Source organism: Leptonychotes weddellii, chromosome 1 (genome assembly GCF_054177405.1).
Source record: "Leptonychotes weddellii isolate Sample4059 chromosome 1, ASM5417740v2, whole genome shotgun sequence".
NCBI lineage: Eukaryota > Metazoa > Chordata > Mammalia > Carnivora > Phocidae > Leptonychotes > Leptonychotes weddellii.
Window position 1 is genome coordinate 81627448 of NC_138369.1, and position 22990 is coordinate 81650437.

General features: G+C 36.9%; 1 protein-coding gene across 5 annotated transcripts in view; it reads right to left on the reverse strand.

Annotated features, from left to right (window-relative positions):
• Nucleotides 1-22990, reverse strand: part of CEP70 (centrosomal protein 70) — a 101588-nt gene continuing 78598 nt past the window's right edge. For all 5 annotated transcript variants that reach the window (XM_081826981.1, XM_081827004.1, XM_081826986.1 and 2 more), the window contains 7 exons: nucleotides 19425-19530; nucleotides 10256-10426; nucleotides 5188-5334; nucleotides 4844-5012; nucleotides 4360-4474; nucleotides 3252-3331; nucleotides 1-560 (listed from right to left, as the gene is read on the reverse strand). In XM_081826981.1, the coding sequence (XP_081683107.1) occupies nucleotides 499-560; nucleotides 3252-3331; nucleotides 4360-4474; nucleotides 4844-5012; nucleotides 5188-5334; nucleotides 10256-10426; nucleotides 19425-19530 (850 nt within the window). In that variant the 3' untranslated portion in view covers nucleotides 1-498. The remainder of the gene's footprint in view (nucleotides 561-3251; nucleotides 3332-4359; nucleotides 4475-4843; nucleotides 5013-5187; nucleotides 5335-10255; nucleotides 10427-19424; nucleotides 19531-22990) is intronic.

Genomic DNA, 22990 nt, shown 5'->3' on the forward strand with positions numbered 1-22990 from the left:
AACATTTTTTCCTTTTCTTCCTCCTGCTTTGAAAAGGCAAGTGCCATGAGGGATATCTTAATAGAATGTGCCATTTCCTTGCCAGGAAAGCAATAGGTTCTTATTGGCTGAATTCAAGAGAGCCACTGGCAATCCTTGTTCCCAGAATCAAAAAGGTCACTAAACCCTCAACTTAAATACAACCTTTTTATTATTTGCAACCTCTCTGAGTTTGTTTTACTCACACATTATATTTTAAAACAGTCTTAGACTTTAAGCACTGAAGAATTGCTTAAGAAATGTTTAAATGACTTAAAGTCAACTTACACTTTAGCTTACAATGTTTTCTATATAAGAATCTCAAAGTTAATAAAAATATAGATGCGAAGGACCCAATACTAAGAAGGGGATGAATTCTGAGAGTAAATACATTTATAACCCTGTCTCAAAGCAAGATCCTATAAAATACTCAGAATGTTAAGAATGCAATTTACACAGTAAAAATGATTTGATTTGTTTTCAGTATGAAAGTATTTTTAATTTCTTTACTGCAGGTACAATGGCATCCAAGTCATCAATTTCTGTAACAGAAAAACATGAATAAGGAAAGAGTAGCTTTATCTAGTGATAGGCTCAGATGAAATGAGAATCTCTATGCAAAGCAAACCTCAAACACAAAGGCAACAACATTAGCTCTTTTATGCACATGAAATTTTTCTCTAATAGTGATGATAAGAGTGTCACTGATTCAGACACAGATGCTTCATAGGGCATCTGTTTGTAAAGCTACCCTATACCTACAAGTATCCTCTGACTCTGATAATAATCTCATTAGCAGTGTGCTCTTATTAAGCAATCCTACTGGCCACATTTGTGATATGTCATTGCTGCTTTAAATCCATGTAATTACATGGGTGAGCCTACATGGTGAAATCCTAGGTGAAAGCTCTTTTCTGGGTCCCTATCTGAGCACTTAATGATTTCTTCTCATGGAACACAGTCCTCTCCTTAATTCTATTGGAAAAATTTCTCATTAGTAGGATCATTCTTAGGTCTACCTTTTAGGATGAAACATATCTACGTAATAAAAAGTGTGAGGCAAAGTACAAATCTCAGATGCAATGTGCTGAAGAGCTTAGTCTGGTCCAGCTTACTAGATCAACTAGTTCAGGTTCTTCTCTGCCAGATTCTTTGTGAATTTGATTTCTCTTTCTAAAACTGTCTTCTTCCAACTAGCCTGTTAAATTCACTGTCTGAAAGCTCTTGGCCACTAGAGAAGCAAGGTCCTTTTCTCTCATTATCTAGGCTCCAGCACTACAAGCCCCAGTGGCAAGTTCTCTAGATTCTTAACACTTTTTTCTACTTTATTCTGCTGGGCCACTGTTTATAAACTCATTTTCCTTTATATAAAACATGCTTCCTTAGGTTCTACCTCTCTTCCTCCATGTTTAGCTGAATTTTGGTTGCTTTTCCTTTAACCTAAACGTATAGTCCATGCTACTTAAGCTCCTGACTTCAGTCAGAACACTTGTCTAGATCCACTTACAAAGTGTCAAGATACCAGAAAAAAATATAAGCAAGTCTACAACAGAGAATTTGATTCACACCTTGCATCACCTGTTCTCTCACTAAATGAGATACCTGCCTTATAAATGAACCTTGCAGAGAAGGATCTTGGCTAATATGAGATCACACCACTTATATGAGAAAAACAAAGTCCTTCTCCACATCTGGTATTCAGTACAACACTCTGTAGTTGATGCTTAAAATGACATCTAGTAATAAAAAGTTATATTTGCCAATCAGATTTAACTTTCCCAATGTTAAGTGTCATTTTTAATTCCAGAATTTCAACTGTGACATAAATAGAGTTCATCTGCAGGGAGACATGGCTTCTTGAAGTAAATGATCCCCCATGAACCATGAAGTCATAATATCTGAGAGGAAGTTTCTATAAAAGGATTCTAAAATAAGTGTTACCCGCACACCTATTAAAATGTTTATTAATGATGAGAACTTCCCTGTTTAACTGCTACCCCAAAGCAAGTAAAATCATATTATTCTATGAAACTAGGGTCTTCGGGATATGAGGCAACACATTTCTACAATTTCATGTTCCATCTTAAGTTTAGCTTTCAAATTACATTTTCCCTTGCTATGATCTTTTCAAACATATGAGCATGCCTAAAGCACATTCAGTCACTGTCTCCCTTGCTTCCACAGTCTACATAAAACTGGCCACAAAACTTCCTTTATGTTTACCAGGCTAGATACTCCAGTCAGATGCTTCTTTTCATTTATTCATCTTCTTACCAAATTTTAATTTACTCATTCCCTTATCTTCTACTAAACCTCATTTCCTCTTCTAATTTAATTTTATTATTTTTTTTATGTGAGCTCTCTGCCCAGTGTGGGGCTTGAACTCACGACCCCAAGATCAAGAGTTGCATGCTCTTCCCACTGAGCCAGCCGGGCGCCCCTCTTCTTCTAATTTAATTTCCTATGTCAAGGAGGCATTCTTTAAAAAAAATCTTTCAAATGAACTATATAAAAAAAAATTCATCAGTGAATAAATCACTTTAAACCTTAAAAAGTGTTCTTAATAGTAAGATAAATTACTTTTATAGCCATATATAATCACACTTAAAATAAGAGCCTTGGGTTTCTATTTTGCCTATGATTCCTAAGCAAATTACATTTTTCCCTTTAAAAGATAATACTAATAACAAAACCCTCAATCTGACCAAGAATACAAATATATCTTTTTCCTTCTACAGATTTATAAATTTATCTTTTTTTTTTACGGATGTTTACTTTACATTACTTCTTATCACCTGAGAAAGAAATTTAATTTGTATATTTTAAATAACACAGTAGGTAAGTTCTATCTTAAAAAAAAAGAAGGCAGAAAAAAAAAAAAAAACTAAACACCTTCAAGATCATAAATTCTATGAAGATTTCTCATTAGACCACGCCAGAGTCAGGGTTAACCTGGGCCTAGCCAAAGTAATACCATTTCTCATTTTATGGTTTCAAAGTAAAGGCAGCCCCTAGCTCTTTAAAGGATATGTGCTTCTCTGTTTTGTAGACCACACCAACCAACTCTAATTACAAGTTAGGAGTGTATTTCCAGAACTGTTAGTGGTTTTTTGACACTTTCTACCAAAACACTCTAGGTAAAAGCACTAATACAGCAACTAAGGAACACTCATCCCTCAAACCCACTGACATCTTAAGACTCGAAATTTAACCACCACCAACAAAGAGCTTACCTAAGATTTCAAGTAGATCATTAGTAAATGCCTGAAATGCTGGGAAAAATTCCTCATGTTCTTCCAGTTTGTTGATAATACTTTAAAAAAAAAATGCACAGTTTACACTGAATTTCCAACTTAAGGTTCTTGCATCTGATTGAAATAAAACATTCTCAAAATGGAAAGAAATTTCCTAATTTCAGTATAAATTTAATAATCATTTACTGCAATCCTTGTTCATCTAATACCACTTTTCTAAAACAAAACAAAACAAAAAACCAAACTCTTATTAATCATTGTAAACATGTGTCCCAAAGTTAAATTTAACATTCCTAATGTGGAAGACTTTCCATTTAGCTTGAGAATTTTCAAGAGAACTTGCTTTTTAACATTTGCTAAAAATTGTTTTTTATATCCCGTATTCTATTAAACATTAAGAATAAGTATCAGTCATCAGTATAAATGTGGGAAAGGGGAAAAAGACCAATAGTGAGACATACATTCCTTTTAAAAGCATCAAGTATGAGAAAACTCAAGTGTCAGATCTTCCTAGGATACTTGCAGAATATATGGAATGGGTGGTATATGTCTGTGTTCCTCTTCCTTATACGTTGTAGTATGAAATTCGCGGGGGGGGAGGGGGAAGCGTTGCTTTAATATGTTTCCATATTTTAAAAAAACATCAGTTTTATTTTAGAGATGACTAGCTTTTAAAAAAACTCATTAACATTTATTTTCTAATCAAATAATAAATACACTGTTAGCAATTACTAAGCGACCTATAGTAGTGTACTAAAAATAGGACTTGTTTATATACTCTGAATACTAACATGAAGTTGCTAACAAGGTGTGAATTTCTCCATATATAATTTCCCCTGGGAGCAGGCTTATAGCAATAATGCTGGAGTCCTGACCCACCCTATGTAAACTTACAGGCCCTACGATCTATTTTTATCTTGAAAATACTTGGCATTCTCTCCATCAATAAGGTGTGAGATTATTTTAGACTGTCAAATTATTTAAAAGATGCTATCCCAAACAGGAAAGATAAATAACTTATGAAGTTCTGAAAGTCTTTAATTTCACCAATCCAAGCATTGTGGAAGATACTTTTTAAAATAAATACCTTTGGAGGTCTTCAGGTCCCAATACCTGCATAACCTGTTCATTCACATCCTCATTAATCAGCCTACACAATTTTCCAACTGTGTTCACCAACACACACAATGAAGATGAACTATCTGAAAGAGAGAAATAAAAGGATATTTTTAAAAAATATTTATTTATTTGACAGAGAAAGAGAGCACAAGCAGGGGGAGCAGTAGAAGGAGAGGGAGAAGCAGGCTCCCCGCCAAGCAGGGAGCCCGATGTGGGGCTTGATCCCACGACCCTGGGATCATGACCTGAGCCGAAGGCAGACGCTTAACCATCTGAGCCACCCAGGCGTCCCTAAAAGGATATTTTAAAAGAGAATTTCATCATCATTAAATCAAACATTTTATGCTTTAGTTATCCTCAATTTTCTTACTTTTCAATTTTTTAACCTACTTTTTGTTGATTTATTAGGAATAATTCTTAAACAGGGGCCAGAAAGGACAAAGAGTCATCACCTAATTCTAAGAGTTCTTGGAGGTTTCTCACAGCATTGTTCATTTCTCCAAGCCTAGTATAAACTTCATTCATTCGAGGATAGACTCCATTTAAAGAAGGCACATCAAATAACTTTTGGAAGTGAGAAACAATAGCTTGCAAAGTTTTTAAGTTTGGCATATTGCTGTCCTGTCCAAAAGAGGGAGAAACAGTTCACATGTTAAAATAATCCCAAGACATTAAAAAAAACTTTAAAAAGAGAAAAAGAATCTTAGTAGAACAAATACCAGTATCTGTATCACTATCAGTTTTTAAGATAAGATTACATTAAAATGTGAACATTTACATAAGTATTATGCATTACCTTTTCCTTATTTTCAATTTCTTCTAACATGGTATCTACTATAAACAACAGATCTTCAATTCTGATACCTTCATTTTCATCCTGCTTTTTTAAATTATGCCAAGGCACCAGTTCTGCAGATAGTATTTTCAAGGACTTATACAAATCCTTTATAACAAAAGAAACAACATGGTATTATTGACCTTAAAAAAGTTTCCATAATAATGCTAATAAAATATAATTATCCAGGCAGTTTTAATATATATAAACCATCATCAGCACTTTTTAAAAATACCATTGCCAGCTTAGAAAAAGTCTGTTAAATTTGTTTTCTCCAGGTAAATATAGGGCTTACAAAAAACATGATATATTGATTATCTGAAATCTGGATATTTAAAGTAATGATGTTATTTATTAGTAGTATATGTTATTTAAGTAATTATTTTTGAACTATTGATGGATAAAAAATAAGCTTATCCTTTATATTTTGGCCTTGAATAATTTTATAACAGATTTATTGAGATATAATTCACATAAAATTAATTCTCTATAAGTGTACAATTCAGTAATTTTAATCAGTTTTCAGAGATGTACAATCATCACCATTATCTAATTTCAGAACAGTTTCATCACCCCAAAAAGAAATCCCATACCCATTTACTGCCATTCCCCATTCTTTCCTATCCCAGCACCTGGGTCACTACTAACCTACTTTCTGTTTCTATGGATTTGCCTTTATGTGAAATGCCCAGAATAGGCAAAACCATAGAAACAGATAAGTGGCCTTTTGTGACTGGCTTTCCAGATAAAAGGCCCTATAAGTGGCCTTTGTGACTGGCTTTCCTTCACTTAGGATAATGTTTTCTTTTTTCTTTCTTTCTTTTTTTTTTAGAGAGCAAGCGAGAGAGAAACAGCATGAGAGGGGAGAGGGTCAGAGGGAGAAGCAGGCTCCCCGCTGAGCCGGGAGCCCGATGTGGGACTCGATCCCAGGACCCCGGGATCATGACCTGAGCCGAAGGCAGACGCCCAACCATCTGAGCCACCCAGGCGCCCAAGGATAATGTTTTCAATATTCATCCATTATAGCATTTATTTCTGGGCAGGTTTTAATTTGAAATTTAAAAGATTCTAAATTAAATTAATTCTACTTAATCTTCATGACAGCCTACTTAATTCTCTTGGCCTAGACAGGTTCTCCTAATTTATTTTAAGCTGTGCACAAAGGACAAAGCCACTTGAAGTTTAAAACTGGTCAAACCGATAAAAATTTACTGAGCATTTGCTATGTGTATGGCACAGTGCTTGGCCCTTTAGAACACTGCTGTCCAAACGAAATGTAAGTCAGAGTAATTTTATTTACTTATTTTTTTAATATGATAGTTGACACACAGTATTACATTAGTTTCAGGTATATGACTTAGTGATTTGACAAGTTTATACATTATGCTATGTTCATCCCAAGTATAGCTACCATCTGTCCCATTACATTGCTATTAAAGTACCACTGTAAGTAATTTTAAATTGTTGAGTAGCCACACTTAAAGTAAAAAGAAACAGGTAATATTAACTTTAATAATATCTTTGGTTTAACCCACTATATCCAAATATTATCATTTTAATACATAATCAATATTTTGGTTTTTTCTATACTCTTTTAAATCTGGTAGGTATTTTAAACTTGCAGCACATCTCAATTGAGACTAGCACATTCTAGGTAATCAAAAGCTAAATGTGGCTAGTGGTTACTGTATTAGACAGTGCAACCCTAAAATACAGAAAGAAGTACAGGAAATTCTTTTTCCAACTCCTTATTTGAGTCCTCCACTTATTTATCATTCTCCAGTGAATGCCCAGACCTCACATATTGATATCTGTAACCTTTCATTTGTTAAGAAGGCAATTATTATTTCAGCAATTCAAGGCAATATGTCAGTATCAAATGAATGTTTTAAACAATAAGTGCCACTAGAATTTGAAAAAGAAGTCAGGAAGTTGCAGCATAAATACCTTCATTAACTAATGCTTCATCAACAAGGTGCAATTATAAAGAAATGGTCTTTAGTAAAAAGCACGCCAAATATAAATTTTGCTTGGGAATAAAGTATTAGATAGGTAAGATAAAGAGCTGTTCTGGTCTACTTGGCAGTGACAGGATGGTTGTAGCATAGTCCATCAAGCCCTGAAAAATCTAAAAGAGGGTCTCCTGTGTTCTCCACATTGCTCAGCTGTGGGGATGTAGACGTACAACCAATGTCCTGTCTTTGTACAGCAGGCCTCTGGAGCACTGGGGAATGGGAAAGCCCCAAGGTACAACAGCATACTGGATTGGGAAAGCAACAGTATCTAGCTCAACTTTCCCAAAAAGGTGAGTGGGAAGACAGAAGGAAGAAAACAGACAGCTCCTTCATGCCTTTCCCATTCTTCTCTTTTAAGCCAAATCTAACCCGAGGAAAAAACTAATCTAGGAAGATGGTTGTCCCAACCTTAAAGGCTACTACAACACAGAAAACCTTTCATATGAGGCCACAAAGAACTTACATAGTTTCTCAATTTGGATCCTGATTCCGCAGTAATAAATATCTGAAGCACTGCCTAAAATCCATGAGTTACTTCAGCGGCAGAACCACTAAATTCGTCTCAGGGGTCCTTGGACTATTCTAATTATGTAGCTTACTCTCCTTGTCTCTTTCTAGTGTAAAAACTATACAGTAGCAAGAACTCACCACCACTGTAAAGCTTTTCTTCGGGGTTCTTCCTCTTCCAGAATCTGGAGCACAAGTCATCTACCTCATTCACTTAGCACTTTATCACGGGCTGTTTTTTTTAAGATTTTATTTATTTATTTGAAAGAGAGTGAGAGAGCACAAGCAGGGGGAGGGGCAGAGGGAGAGGGAAAGTAGGCTCCCCGCTGAGCAGGGAGCCCGATGTGGGGCTCAATCCCAGGACATCAGGATCATGACCTGAGCTAAAGGCAGACACTTAACCGACTGAGCCACCCAGGCGCCCCCTTTCATGGGCTGTTTTTATGGCATTCATTTCTTCTAATGATATCTTGAATGGTTAGATTTTATTTCGTGTTTTTTAGTAAGTTGTATCTCCAATTAGTCTGAACCTGTGTTCATTTTTTAAAAAGATTTTATTTAATTTATTTGAGAGAGAGAGAGCATGAGCAGGGGTAGAAGCAGAGGAAGAGAGAGAGAGAATGTGAAGCAGACTCCACGCTGAGTGCAGAACCAATGAGGGGCTTGATCCCACAACTTCGAGATCATGACCTGAGCCAAACTAGGAGCTGGATGCTTAACTGACTGAGCCACCCAGGCACCTCATGTTCATCTTTTCTGATTACCTCCCCAATGCCTTAAACATAGTAAATCATCAGTAACTATCCATTTATTTGATTCTTCCTTTTGTCTCCTTTCTCTTCTAGTCTTTTAACTTCTCTTGGGAAGGCTGGGCATGTTCTAGCCCCATCTTCCTTGAGAGGAAATGAAGTAGGGTTAGCACAATGGGGCACCTGGGTGGCTAGTTAGGTGTCTGACTCTTGGTTTTGGCTCAGGACATGATCTGATGGGTCATGGGATCAAGCCCCACCACATTGGGCTCCCTGCTCAGCAGGGAGTTTGCTTGAGGATTCTCTTCCTCTGCCCCTCCCCCAACTTGCTCAATTGCTCTCTCTCTCTCTCAAATAAAAAAATAAATCTTTTTAAAGTAGTGTTAGCACTATTTCCTCCTACTGGGAGAACCCCCTGACAAGCAGTGACTGGGTTTACATAATTAACCACTAATTATTTACCCTCTGCTAAGATATAAACTGGAGAGACTCAGGTCTATAAGACAGGTATATTAATCTAACACTATCACTCAATTAAAATGTTTTCTATTTTATAGCTCTATCTGATCCCTATATAAAAAGGGAAGGCAAAATTAGGCTAATGTGAAGATTCTTTCATCATTACAGGTGTGTTTTCATTAATTTTTAAAAATTCAATATCATCTTCATTTTGTTGTCTTGGAATTTGTTATTCTGCTTCATTGTTTTGACAAATATCGAGCACTCATTATGTATCAGGAGGTTCCTTGGGACACATCAGAGAACAAAAAAAGGTAAAACTCATAAAGCTTATACATTCTTACACATATCTTCTGTATCATTTATACTTCATGCAATAAGGTTTGTTGACAAATACTGTTACTGAATCGCATCCTATGAACAGAGGTAGTGCTATATATATTAGTTATTGAAAAATCTAAAGATCAGGGGTGCCTGGGTGGCTCAGTCAGTTAAGTGTCTGACTTGATTTCAGCTCAGGTCATGATCCCAGGGTCATGAGATCGAGCCCTGCGTCAGGCTCCATGCCTCCATGGAGCCTGCTTAGAATTCTCTCTCCTTTTCCCTTTGCCCCTCCCCTCTCTCTCTAAAAAAACAAAAGAAAGAAAGAAAAATCTAAAGATTAAAGGGAACAGAAACTAAATATTAATGACCTTAGCAATTCACCTTTCAGCGAACTACTCAACAAAAACTGAAAAACCTGAAGATACACGATAAATACACAGTAACTCTAGAAACTGAAGAAATTTTTATCTTTCATGGATAGAATAGGTAAAAGTAGTATTGGCTGCTACTTAACTATTAACTGCTCTACAGAATAGGCAGATGTGGACAGTTTTGAGAGAAGGAAAATGATTTAAAATATGAAGAGGGAAAAAAATCCCTAATTAAAATGGAATGAAGGATAAAACATTACATCTCAAGAGAAGTAAGGGCCAGGAAAATCTGTAGCATGGAGATACCAAAAAGAGGAAGATGAAGGTAGAACAGTGAAGGGCCCAGAAGTGCAAAACAGATTTTCAACATGGCAACAGGCCTAAAAAAAGTATTTGGTAGAACTTTACAGGAGGTAAAGCTTATAGTAATGATAACATCAAATAGGTAGTACTTAAAACTGATATGGTAAGTAGCAAGTTTTAAGTTTTAAATAAACTAAGCTATACAGATGATACAAACAAAAAAATGAAGCCTAGTCCTATTAATAAAGCCCAGAGACTCCAATAGATTTTCAAAGCATGTAAAAAATATTCAACCCCTTACCTTTAGGGAAGTCAGTTGATCTGCCCACATTTCTATTATAGGAATAAGATGCTCAAATCCACAATCCTGAACAAGATCTTTATTAAAATGTTGGGCTCCTCCTTTGCTCTGTTTATAAATTATTACTGGAGCTCTTGGATTGTGAACAATTGAATTGATGCTATTCAGAACCTTAAAAAAAAAAAGAATGTTTTTAAGTTGAAATGTTTATCATAGTCTTATCAAAGTGATTTAGGTTAAGGGAGTGCTTTATATGTCAATGTATCATCATTTTCAGAATTAATTTTAGGCATTAAGAGGTTCTTTAATAGTACTGACACCTGTAATGTTTACAGCAGTTTTATCAACATAATTAAACATATAAGTTCTAATGAGAACCAGAGACTTCAAAGAAAAGCTAAAATGCATTTTCAAATGATTTGGACTTTAAAGTAGATTATGAATGACCTATTACAATTCACACAGGGAAAAATCATCATCAATACATCCTTAGCTAGAGTCTCACATTTCTCTAATTCTATCTCCTCATATTTAAGCTAAATCAGATGTTGAAAGGGGGCATTTCCTGTTGTCTCATAACTTCAGTTAAAGTTCAAAGTTCAAGGACAATGAATAATAAAGTCCAACACATTCTATACAGAAATCCTGGAAACATCATGCCAATTCTGGAAACCCCAGACCCAATTCAGAGAACTAATCCTTAAAATGCTGTTCCTCTACAACCACTCTCAGTACCAAAATCTGTATTATCAAGGTTCTACAGAGAAACAGGAACAATGTATATGTATATAAATATACCTAAAAAGATTTATTATAAGGAATTGGCTCACACAATTATGGAAGCAGGTAAGTCCCAATTTCTGCAGTAGGCAAGCTTGGACCCAAGAGAGCCAATGGAGTAGTTCTAGTCTCAATGCCCACAGGCTTGAGACCCAGGAAGAGACAGTGCTTCAGTTCAAGTTTGAAGGCAGGAAAAAAACTGATGTCCCAGCTCAAAGGCAGTCAGTCAAGTGGAGCTCCTTCTTACTCAGCCCCTCTGTTTTAGTCAGGTCTTCAAATGACTGAATGAGACTCATTCACATTAGGGAAGGCAATCTGCTTTACCCAGTCTGCCAAATCAAATGTTAATCTCATCCATAAACACCTCACAGACATATTCAGAATAATGTTTGACCAAGTATCTGGGCACCCTGTGGCCCAGTCAAGTTGATACATAAAATGAACCATCATAAATACCCACATAATCTCTACCTAGATTTAACAATTGTTAACATTTTCCCATATCTGCTCACTTAGCTGAACTTTCTAAAGAAAACAGACATGATAAAACTTTACCCTCAAATACTTAAGTATGCATCTCTTAAAAGTAAGCATATTCTCCTACAAAATCCTAACACATTATACATAAGAAATTTAACAGTAATTAGGGGCACCTGGGTGGCTCAGTCAGTTAAGCATCTGCCTTTGGCTCAGGTTATGATTCCAGAGTCCTGGGATGGAGTCCCACATAGGGCTCCCTGCTCAATGGGGAGCTCGCTTCTCCCTCTCCCTCTGCCGCTCCCCCTGCTTGTGCTCTCTTTCTCTCTCAAATAAATAATAAATAAAATCTTAAAAAAAAAAAAGAAATTTAACAGTAATTCCCTAATATCATCAATGCCTGGAGTAAATCTTAAGTATCTTAATATGTACAGTATGTGACTATAACCCCTCTGCCAAAAGCTATGAGTTCTACCAAGGAGAGGAAAGGAAGACCCAAAACAGCAAGTTTAAACAAAGAAGAGTAAAGCCATTTCCTTATTTACCACCATCAAGCCCAGACCATTTAATAAATAGCTACATAAGTATAAAAACAAGATACTATTTTGATCTCAAATCTTTGTCCCTACTCATACTTCAAGCTATATAACTCACAGGTCTCTTGGTACTAAGATTTCAGATGTTTACTGAGGTGCTTTTGTTTTGAGTTCAAGAGAGTATTTCAACATTTTCTTCTCTTGTATTTAAACACATTTCAATGGAAAAATTAATTCCCCTCCACAGAATTATTAATGACAGCAGAGCATATTCTTATGACTTGACCACAATCAGGTGAATGGCAGCAAAATATGTATAAACAGTGAGGAAACAGTAAAATGACAATTACGAAAGAGATGGGAATTAAAAAAAAAACTCAAAAATAGGTCTTATCTATTCAGAAACAGTTTGTAGATACTAATAAACTCTTGCTATGGATAAAAACTGTATCTTAAGAGTAATCATTAGACAAATAGAAAAGAATTAAGATGACAAATGTCCTAAGTACTTGAAGAGAAAAAAAGACAAATCTCAACCCAGCAAATGTCAGGAAAAGAACAGAACCAAAAACCATATATAGAAAACAGAAAGATGTCAGGAATAAAAGCAGATATATGAGTTGGTCTCAATATCCATGAATGGTTTTATTCCCCTGTTAAAGGACAAAGCCTCTCAAATTGTATCTAAGAAACAAGATGAAATAAAAGAAATTCAGTTATATGCTGGGTACAAAAGAGTTATCAAAAGAAAAACAAAAACAAAAAAACAGTTTTCAGAAAAGTGCCTGGAAATAAAATCAACTCAGAGATATATGAATAACCAGCAACAATCAATTAGAAAATGTAATGGAAAAAAGGATGCTATTCTCAATAGCAATAAAAGTTATAAAATACCTAGGAAAATAAACCTAACAAAAAATACTCAAGAGCTAAATTTAAAAATATATAAAACTTTATTCAAGGCTACAAAAGAAGGCCCACGTAAAATTAGAGACATATTTCTGAATGAGATGATTCAAAACTATAAAGGTGTCACCTTTCCAAATATTAATCTAAAAAGTTAATCCAATTATAGTTCATCTCAATAGGATCTATTTTTGATTTTGACAAATTGTTCCTCCAGAAGAATAAATAGCAAAGGAAAAATTTTTATAAGAACAATGACAAGATTCTTACCCTAAAAGGTATCAAAACCTACTATAAAATTACAGAAGTTAAAAGAATATGGCAATAGTATAAAAATGGAACAGACTAGAGAATCTAGACACAAACCTATGCATATGAGTAGATATGATAAAGGTTTCATTTCAATGAAGTAGAGAAGAATGGTCTATGAGAAACTGTAAACTCAAATGCCTCTAGAAGCAAGGTAAGACCATGACAGAGTGAAACAAGGATGGCCAAGGGCTGTAGCTAACTGAAGAATACAGGCCCATATGTGACAGGGGAGAGGCTTATGCCTACGATATCTACCCTGATAATGACTATGCAGGAATTTGTTGCCAGATTCTGTGGGCTTTTTTTTTTTTTTAAAGATTTTATTTATTTATTTGACAGAGAGAGAGAGCACGCACAAGCAGAGGGAGCCCGATGCGGGGCTCGATCCCAGGACCCTGGGATCATGACCTGAGCTGAAGGCAGACGCCCAACCGACTGAGCCACCCAGGTGCCCCTGGATTCTGTGGTTTTTTTTTTTTTAAGATTTTATTTATTTGACAGAGAGAAACACAGCAAGAGACGGAACACAAGCAGAGGGAGTGGGAGAGGGAGAAGCAGGCTTCCTGCAGAGCAGGGAGCCTGATGCGGGGCTCGATCCCAGGACCCTGGGACCATGACCTGAGCCAAAGGCAGACGCTTAACGACTGAGCCACCCAGGCGCCCTGATTCTGTGGCTTTTTAAGAGAAGCTTAGAAATAAGCTTAGAAGTAAGAACTTAACAAATAAAATATCTTAATTTTTAAAATATTGGTAATTAATTCAAAGTTTAAAAAACCCTGTGTGGGTCCAATAAAATATGAGCATAGGTCTAGTTCTGTCAGTACGTAGGCTTAATCACTCATCTATTCAATAAATGGTCTATAAAACCAGCAAGGTTAGATCTCTACATCATACCACTTAGAAAATTAAAGTTTATATGGACTAAATATCTAAATAAAAACAAAACTATGTAAGGACCTTAAGAAAACAGATTTACATATATAATAATAACAGCAACAACAATAATAATTATACCAACAACAGCAAAAACACAAACAATAAAAAGGGAAATGGCTTAAGGGAGGAGGATAGGAAAAAGGATTATAAAATCCTTTATTTTTTATTATACTTAGCTAATAAAATTTTATTATTTATTTATTTGTGAGAGAGAGAGAGAGCACGAGCAGGGGAGAAGGGCAGAGGAAGAAGGAGAAAGAGACTCCCCACTGAGCAGGGAGCCTGACCCAGGACTCTGGGATCATGACCTGGGCCGAAAGCAGATGCTTAACTGACTGAACCACCCAGGCACCCCAAAATCTTAAAAATCTTATCAGCTTTTTACTACCCTGCTTTGAATTAGACCAAAGTCTTTCAAGGAGTAAGACAAAATCTAAGTCAAGCTACCTACAATGTTTTTAGCCAAGAAGATATGTCATGATAAGACAGGATAAGCACACACAGATACAAATATTCCTTACCATCTGATAATTTAGTAAACTGAGATGGAAACCAAGTTTCAAATATAATAATAGTAGTGGATTTTAACACTCTACTTATATCAATGGACAGATCATCTAAAGAGAAAATAAACAAGAAAATAAAGGCTTTAAATGATACACTGGACCAGATGGACTTAACAGATATATTCAAAACATCCAATCCTAAAACAGCGTAATATACATCCTTTTCAAGTGCACATGAACATTCTTCAGAATAAATCACATATTAGGTCACAAAACAGGCCTCAACAAATAAAAAAAGACTGAAATCATACCATGCACCTTTTCTGACCACAATATTATGGAACTAGAAGTCAACCACAAGGAAAAATCTGGAAAGAGCACAAACACATGGAGGTTAAACAACATGCTACTAAACAATGAATGGGTCAACCAGGAAATAAAAGAAGAAATTTTTTAAAAAATACATGGAAACAAATGAAAATGAAAACCCAATGGTCCAAAATCTTTGAGATGGAGCAAAAGCAATCCTAAGAGGGAAGTATATAGCAATACAGGCCTACCTCAAGAAGCAAGAAAAAATCTCAAACAACCTAACTTTACACGTAAAGGAGCTAGAAAAAGAACAAATGAAGCCCAAAGCCAGGAGAAGGAAAATAAAGACTAGAGCAGAAATAAATGCCATAAAAACTAAAAAAACAATAGCACAGATCAATGAAACTAGCACAGATCAATGAAACCAGGAGCTGATTCTTTGAAAAGATCAACAAAATTGGTAAACCTCTAGCCAGGCTTATCAAAAAGAAAAGAGAAAGGACCCAAATAAATAAAATCACAAATGAGAGAGAAGTAACAACCAAAAGCACAGAAATATAAACAATTATAAGAGAATATTATGAAAAACTATGCCAATAAATTAGACAACCTAGAAGAAATGGATTCCCAGAAACATTACCAAAACTGAAACAGGAAGAAATAGAAAACTTGAACAGACTGATAGCCAGCAAATAAAATGAATTAGTAATCAAAAAACTCCCAACAAACATAAGTCCAGGACCAGATGGCTTCATATGCAAATTCTACCAAACATTTAAAGAAGAGTTAATACATGTTTTTCTCTAACTATTCCAAAAAATAGAAAAGGAAGGAAAGCTTCCAAATTCATTCTATGAGGCCAGCATTACCCTGATACCAAAACCAGATAAAGACACCACACAAAAAAAGAGAACAGGCCAATATCTCTGATGAACACAGATGCAAAAATTCTCAATAAAATACTAGCATACCGAATCCAACAATACATTTAAAAAATCATTCACCACAATCAAGTGGGATTTATTCCTGGGTTGCAAGGATGGTTCAATGTTTGCAAATCAATCAACATGATACATCCCATTAATAAAAAGAAAGGATAAGAACCATATGATCATTTCAACAGACGCAGAAAAAGCATTTGACAAAGTACAACATCCATTCATGATAAAACCCTCAACAAAGTAGGTTTAGAGGGAAAATACCACAACATAGTAAAGGCCATATATGAAAAACCCACAGCTAATACCCTAAATGGGGAAAAACTGAGAGCTTTTCCTCTATAGTCACAAACAAGACAGAGATGTCCACTCCTACCACACAGTACTGGAAGTCCTAGCCATAGCAGTCAGACAACAAAAGAAATAAAAGGCATTCAAATCAGCAAGGAAGAAGTGAAACTTTCACTATTTGCAGATGGCAAGATACTACACATAGAAAACCTGAAAGAATCCTCCAAAAAACTGCTAGAACTAACAAAGGAATTCAGTTGAGTCTCAGGATACAAAATCAATGTACAAAAATCTACTGGATTTCTATATACCAATAATGAAGCAGCAGAAAGAGAAATTAAGAAAACAATCCCATTTGCAGGGGCACCTGGGTGGCTCAGCTGGTTAAGTGGCTGCCTTCAGCTCAGGTCATGATCTCAGGGTCCTGGGACTGAGCCCCACTTAGGACTCCCCTCCTCAGAGGGCAGTCTGCTTCTCCCTCTGCCCTTCCCTCCCCCCCCTCCCCCAGCTCGTGTGCACTCTCTCAAATAAATAAAATCTTAAAAAAAAAAAAAAAAAAAGAAGGAAGGAAGGAAACAATCCCATTTACAATTGCACCAAAAACAATAAGATCGCTAGGAATAAACCTATCCAAAGAGGTTTAAGACCTGTACTCTGAAAACTATAAAATACTGATGAAAGAAACTGAAGATGATAGAAAGAAATAGAAAGACATTCCAAACTCATGGACTGGAAGAACAAATACTGTTAGAATGTCTATACCACCCAAAGCAATCTATACATTTAATGCAATCCCTATCAAAATACCAACAGCATTTTTCATAGTGCTATAACAAATAATCCTAAAATTTGTATGGAACCACAAAAGACTCTGAAGAGCCAAAGCAACCTTGAAAAAGAAAAACAAAACTGGAGGTATCACAATTCTCGACTTCAAGTTATATTACAAAGCTATACTAATCAAAACAGAATGGTACTGGCACAAAAACAGACACCTAGATCAATAAAACTCAGAATAGAAAACTCAGAAATGAACCCATAATTGGGGCGCCTGGGTGGCTCAGTCGTTAAGCGTCTGCCTTCGGCCCTGGTCATGATCCCAGGGTCCTGGGATCGAGCCCCGCATCGGGCTCCCTGCTCTGCGGACAGCCTGCTTCTCCCTCTCCCGCTCCCCCGGCTTGTGTTCCCTCTCTCGCTGTGTCTCTCTCTGTCAAATAAATAAAATCTTAAAAAAAAAAAAAGAAATGAACCCATAATTATACAGTCAATTAATCTTCGATGAAGAAGAAAAGAATATCCAATAGGAAAAAGCTCTCTTTAACAAATGGTTCTGGGAAAACAGGGCAGCAACATGCAAAAGAATGAAACTGGACCACTTTTTTACACCATACACAAAAATTAATTCAAAATGGATTAAAGACCTAAATGTGAGACCTGAAACCATAAAAATCCTAGAAGAGAATTCAGGCAGTAACTTCTTTGACATTAGCTGTAGCAACTTCTTCCTAGATAAAGGAAACAAAAGCAAAAATAAACTATTGGGACTACATCAAAATAAAGCTTCTGCACAGAGAAGGAAACAAGGCAACCTACAGATTGGGAGAAGATATTTGTAAATGATATATCTGATAAAGGGACATATCCAAAATATATGAAGCCCTTATACAACTCAACACCCAAAAAACAACCTAATTAAAAAATGGGCAGGATATGGGGGCAATCTGGCTGTGACATCTGTCACCCCACTGATCGCCAGGGTTGATTCAGCTGATCTGGCTGGCTAGGCAAGTGTCCCTTTCCTCCCTCACCACTCCATGTGCATCCCTCCGGAAGCTGCAGGTTTGGTCAAAGAGGACGACCTTCCCCAATTGAGGAGGACTATTCTTCAGTCAAGGGTATACAAGTAGCTGCATTCCCCTACTAGAACCTCCAAACAAGCTCTCAAGGTCCATTTGTAGGAGAATGTAGGGTAGTCAAGTTTTCAAGGTTCTAGACCACATCCAAATGAGGCCCTACATGTGGCAGTCTGCCTTTCTTTAAAAAAGGGGGGGGGGAGGGGCAGAAGATATGAATAGACATTTTTCTGAAGAAGGCATACAGATGGCTAACATACACATGAAAAGATGCTCAACATCACTCACCATCAGGGAAATGCAAATCAAAATTACAACGAGATATCACCTCACACCTGTCAGAATGGCTAAAATCAACAACACAAGAAACAAAAGGTGTAGGGGAGGATGTGGAGAAAAAGAAACCCTCGTGCACTGTTGGTGGGAATACAAACTGGTACAGCCACTGTGGATAACAGCACAGAGGTTCCCTAAGAAGTTAAAAATAGAACTACCCTAGGATCCAGCGACTGCACTACTAGGTATTTACCCAAAGAATACAAAAATACTAACTCAAAAGGATACATGCACTCTGATGTTTATAGCAGTGTTATTTACAGTAGCCAAACTATGGTAACAGCCTATGTGTCTATCAATTGATGAATGGATAAAGAAGATGTGGTATGTGTATATATATACGTATGTATATATACATATACATATCCATATGCATATACATGCATACATACATATATATGTATGTATATACATATGTGTGTATGTGTGTATACACACACAAAAATGGAGTATTACACAACCATAAAAAAATGAAATTTTGTCATTTGCAAGGACACGAATGGAGCTAGAAAGTATTATGCTAAGTGATATAAGTCAGAGAAAGACAAACATCACATGATTTCACTCATATGTGGAATTCAAGAAACAAAACAGGGGTGCCTGGCTGGCTCAGTCAGGGGAGCATGTGACTCTTGATCTCAGGGTTGCAAGTAGAGATTACTTAAAAATGTAAAAAATTTTAAAAATTAAAAAGAAAACAAAACCAAAAAGGGAAAATAACTACAGAGAACAAACTGATGGTTACCAGAAGGGAGGTGCGGGGGGTGGGGGGGGATGGGTGAAATAGGTGATAGGGATTAAGGAGTACACTCATTGTGATGAGCACCAGGTGTTGATTGCATGGAAGTGTTGAATCACTATACTGTACACCTGAAACTAATATTAGACTGTATGTTAACTGGAATTCAAATAAAAAGTTGAAAAAAAAAAAAAAAGAAACCAAGGTTCACTACAAATAACCAGTCTCTTTGCCAGTTGTTCAATACCTGAAAGTATCTCTGGTCAATTAGGGCCTGCCGCTGGTTATCTTTGCTGGGTTCATCTGGTTTCTCTGGGTCCTCTGCCTTTTTTTGACTGATAAGATCCTGTAATCTAAAGGGGAAAAAATAAATCAAGATAATATAAAATACTTTCCTAGACACTGGATTATGACGACAAACTGAGTCAATGATTCAGCTACCCTCCAACATCTTTAAATTAATTTTTTTAAAGATTTATTTATTTGAGAGAGAGAGTGTGTGTGCATGAGCAGGGGGTGGGGTGGGGGAATGGGCAGAAGGAGAGGAAGTGGAGAGAATCTGAAGCAGACTTCCCCGATGAGGGCAGAGCTGACACAGAACTTGATCCCATGACCCCAAGATCATGACCCAGGCTGAAATCAAGAGTCTGACTGAGCCATCCAGGCACCCCTAACCCTCCAACAGCTTTATGTCATATTTACATATATAATATACCTTTTATACACACACATTTTTTACATTTAATTTTGTATGTCATATTGTCACTGGAAAACAAGAATGCCCCCTCAATAGACCACAAATTAGAAGAAATCGCTGAAAACAAAAGGGATCAGACTGAAGAAGAAAGTTCTAACCACACCCCAACACTTGCAAAAAGTAGAATAGGAAAGAACTACAGGAAATGATGAAAGCAACTTCCAAGGTACTCTGAGATTGGAGGCTATAGGTAAAGGGAGCAAGGAGCAATGCTCTGGGCAATTTGGGCTCTGTAGCAGCAAGAACTAGACAGTACGGTTCTTCCTTCTTTATACTGTATTTGTACCAAAGAACAACCAACAGTGATGCCTGGGCTAGTCAAGAGGGCATGGAAACCCAAGAGACCACTGTTCCAAGTGGCTACCAGAAATCTGACAAAGTTTCTTTGCCTAGAAACCTATGTATGAGTGTATCCACCGAGTAGCAAACCCTTTCCCTTCACCAAATATCTCTTATGTCAGGCTGTAGTAAACATTCTCCTCCCACCCACCATGCCTCTGGAAAAAAATAGTCTCTGATTAAAACCCATTTCAAATTAACCACATTAAATTTGAGTATGCCTATCAGTTTCCTGCAGAACCCTGACTCATTAAATCCATTCATGACTCATTAATGAGCTTGACCTGCTATTTCTAATAGAATAGCAATATTCCTGGGCACTTGGGTGGCTCCATCAGTTAAGCATCAGACTCTTGATCTCAGCTCAGGTCTTGATCTTGGGGTTGTGAGTTCAAGCCCTGAGTTGGGCTCCACACTTGTTGAAAAAAAAAAAAGCAATATTCCATCATGTCATTTGCTGGCTAAAAAACAAATCAATGGCAGGGCACCTAGGTGGCTCAGTTGGTTAAGCATTGGACTCTTGGTTTCGGCTCACGTATTGATCTCAGGGTCTTGAGTTCGAACCCCGTGTGGGCTCTGCACTCAGCAGGGAGTCTGCTTCTCTCTCTCCCTTTCCCTCTTCCCCCTCCCCCGGCCCCCCTCGTCCTCTGCCTGTCTCTCTCAAATAAATAAACCTTAAAAACAAAACAAAACAGGGCACCTGGGTGGCTCAATCGTTAAGCGTCTGCCTTCGGCTCGAGTCATGATCCCAGGGTCCTGGGATCAAGTCCCACATCGGGCTCCCTGCTCGGCAGGAAGCCTGCTTCTCTCTCTCCCACTCCCCCTGCTTATGTTCCTGCCCTCGCTATCTCTCTGTCAAATAAATAAACAAAATCTTTAAAAAAAAAACCAAAACAATCAATGGCTTCCCACTGCTCTGTGAACTAAACCTAATCTCCTTAGGTCAGCATTTGAACAGCTCAATGCCAGTAGTTGTTACCCAATATTCCTCATGACTCCTTTCTTACCTCATCTCTTACTATTACCCTACAATTATCTACTCTTTACTCAATTGATCTTCATTCAATTGCTTTTCTCTGCTCTCTGATGAGTATATGCCAAAAACAAATTAATAAGTGGAATTAGTTCTAGGTAAAAAGTCAATCTCCTTCATCCAGTAGGTATAAAGACCTCACAATCCATTTTCCTTTTTTTTTTTTTTAAGATTTTATTTATTTATTTGACAGAGAGTGAGAGAGAGCATGTACGTGAGAGGGAGCACAAGCAAGGGATGCTACAGAGGAAGAGGGGGAAGCAGGCTCCCCACTGAGCGGAGAGCCTGACGTGGGGCTTGATCCCAAGACCCTGGGATCATGACCTGAGCCAAAGGCAGTTGCTTAACCAACTGAGCCACCCAGGCGCCCCTCACAATCCATTTTCCACCTGACTTCCCACCTATTTACCAAATTCATATACTTTACAGTTTTGCTGAAGGCAGTGCCAGGAGCATATTATCTAGAATATAAACAGGACACAGAAAAGCCAATATGCTCTCTAATGGGAATACAAGTAAACTGATACATCTGAATTTAAATGTTAGTTAACCTTTCACTCAGGTGAAAATGTTTAGCTTATCATTGAACTGTTTGCAAGTCTGATTAATAAATATTACGCTATAGATATATAACATTTTAGCTGTCAGTATAGTAACCTAAATATATAATTGAAAGTACTAGTTACAGTCACTCTGGGAAATGATATATGATTCAGTTAACTACATGAATAAAGACATACCCTCATTTAATGACAATAATCAACTTATATTAGGATGGTGATGATGATAATTGCATTTATTGAGAACATTCTCTATGAAGAACTCTTTTAAGCACTTTACATTGTAAAAGAAGATTTCAAAATGGAACAAGCAAACCTAGCTAAGAGTCTCTTAAAATAGGATCAGGGGGCCAAAAGGGAGGAGGATTTTATGCATATCCTAATAGGAAGAAACTAAACTTTTAAAAATTTTTCAGCCAGCTGTGGCCCTCAGTCCTCCTCACCATGATAGTTTCAATACCTCACATGCATATTAAATTAGCTCAACCTATCCCAGTTAACCTAGTTTCAATCCGTTTTGCATAGAGGACCTAAAGGAGAATGGCACTTATTACCTTTCACCTTTATAATTCTGCCTCCTCTTTGTCTCCCTCAGAACACAATTCAGGTTTCTACCTGAATCTGTGTCTCCCAGATTGCAATTCTAATTGCCCAAATAAATATCTGTTTGTTTAAATTTTCAATCAGTTCCTTCTTGGTTGACAACATGTATACATTTCATCTCATTGTTTTTCTAAGTTTACAGAAGATGATGATTAGTGAAAGCTAGGGACTCATGGGATATTGACCTTTGGTTTGCCTGGTCTCACAGTAAATATCAGCCAAAGCATAATATTCCTGAAAACTTTGTATTTCTGCAAAACCACAAAGGTAAAAATAACAGAGCTCAGGAGAAAAGTAGTGTTAGAAACCAGACTACATAAAATTTTTTTTTTTTTAAAGATTTTATTTATTTATTTGAGAGAGAGAGAATGAGAGAGAGCGAGTACATGAGAGGAGGGAGGGTCAGAGGGAGAAGCAGACCCCCCGCCGAGCAGGGAGCCCGATGTGGGACTCGATCCTGGGACTCCAGGATCATGACCTGAGCCGAAGGCAGTCGCTTAACCAACTGAGCCACCCAGGCG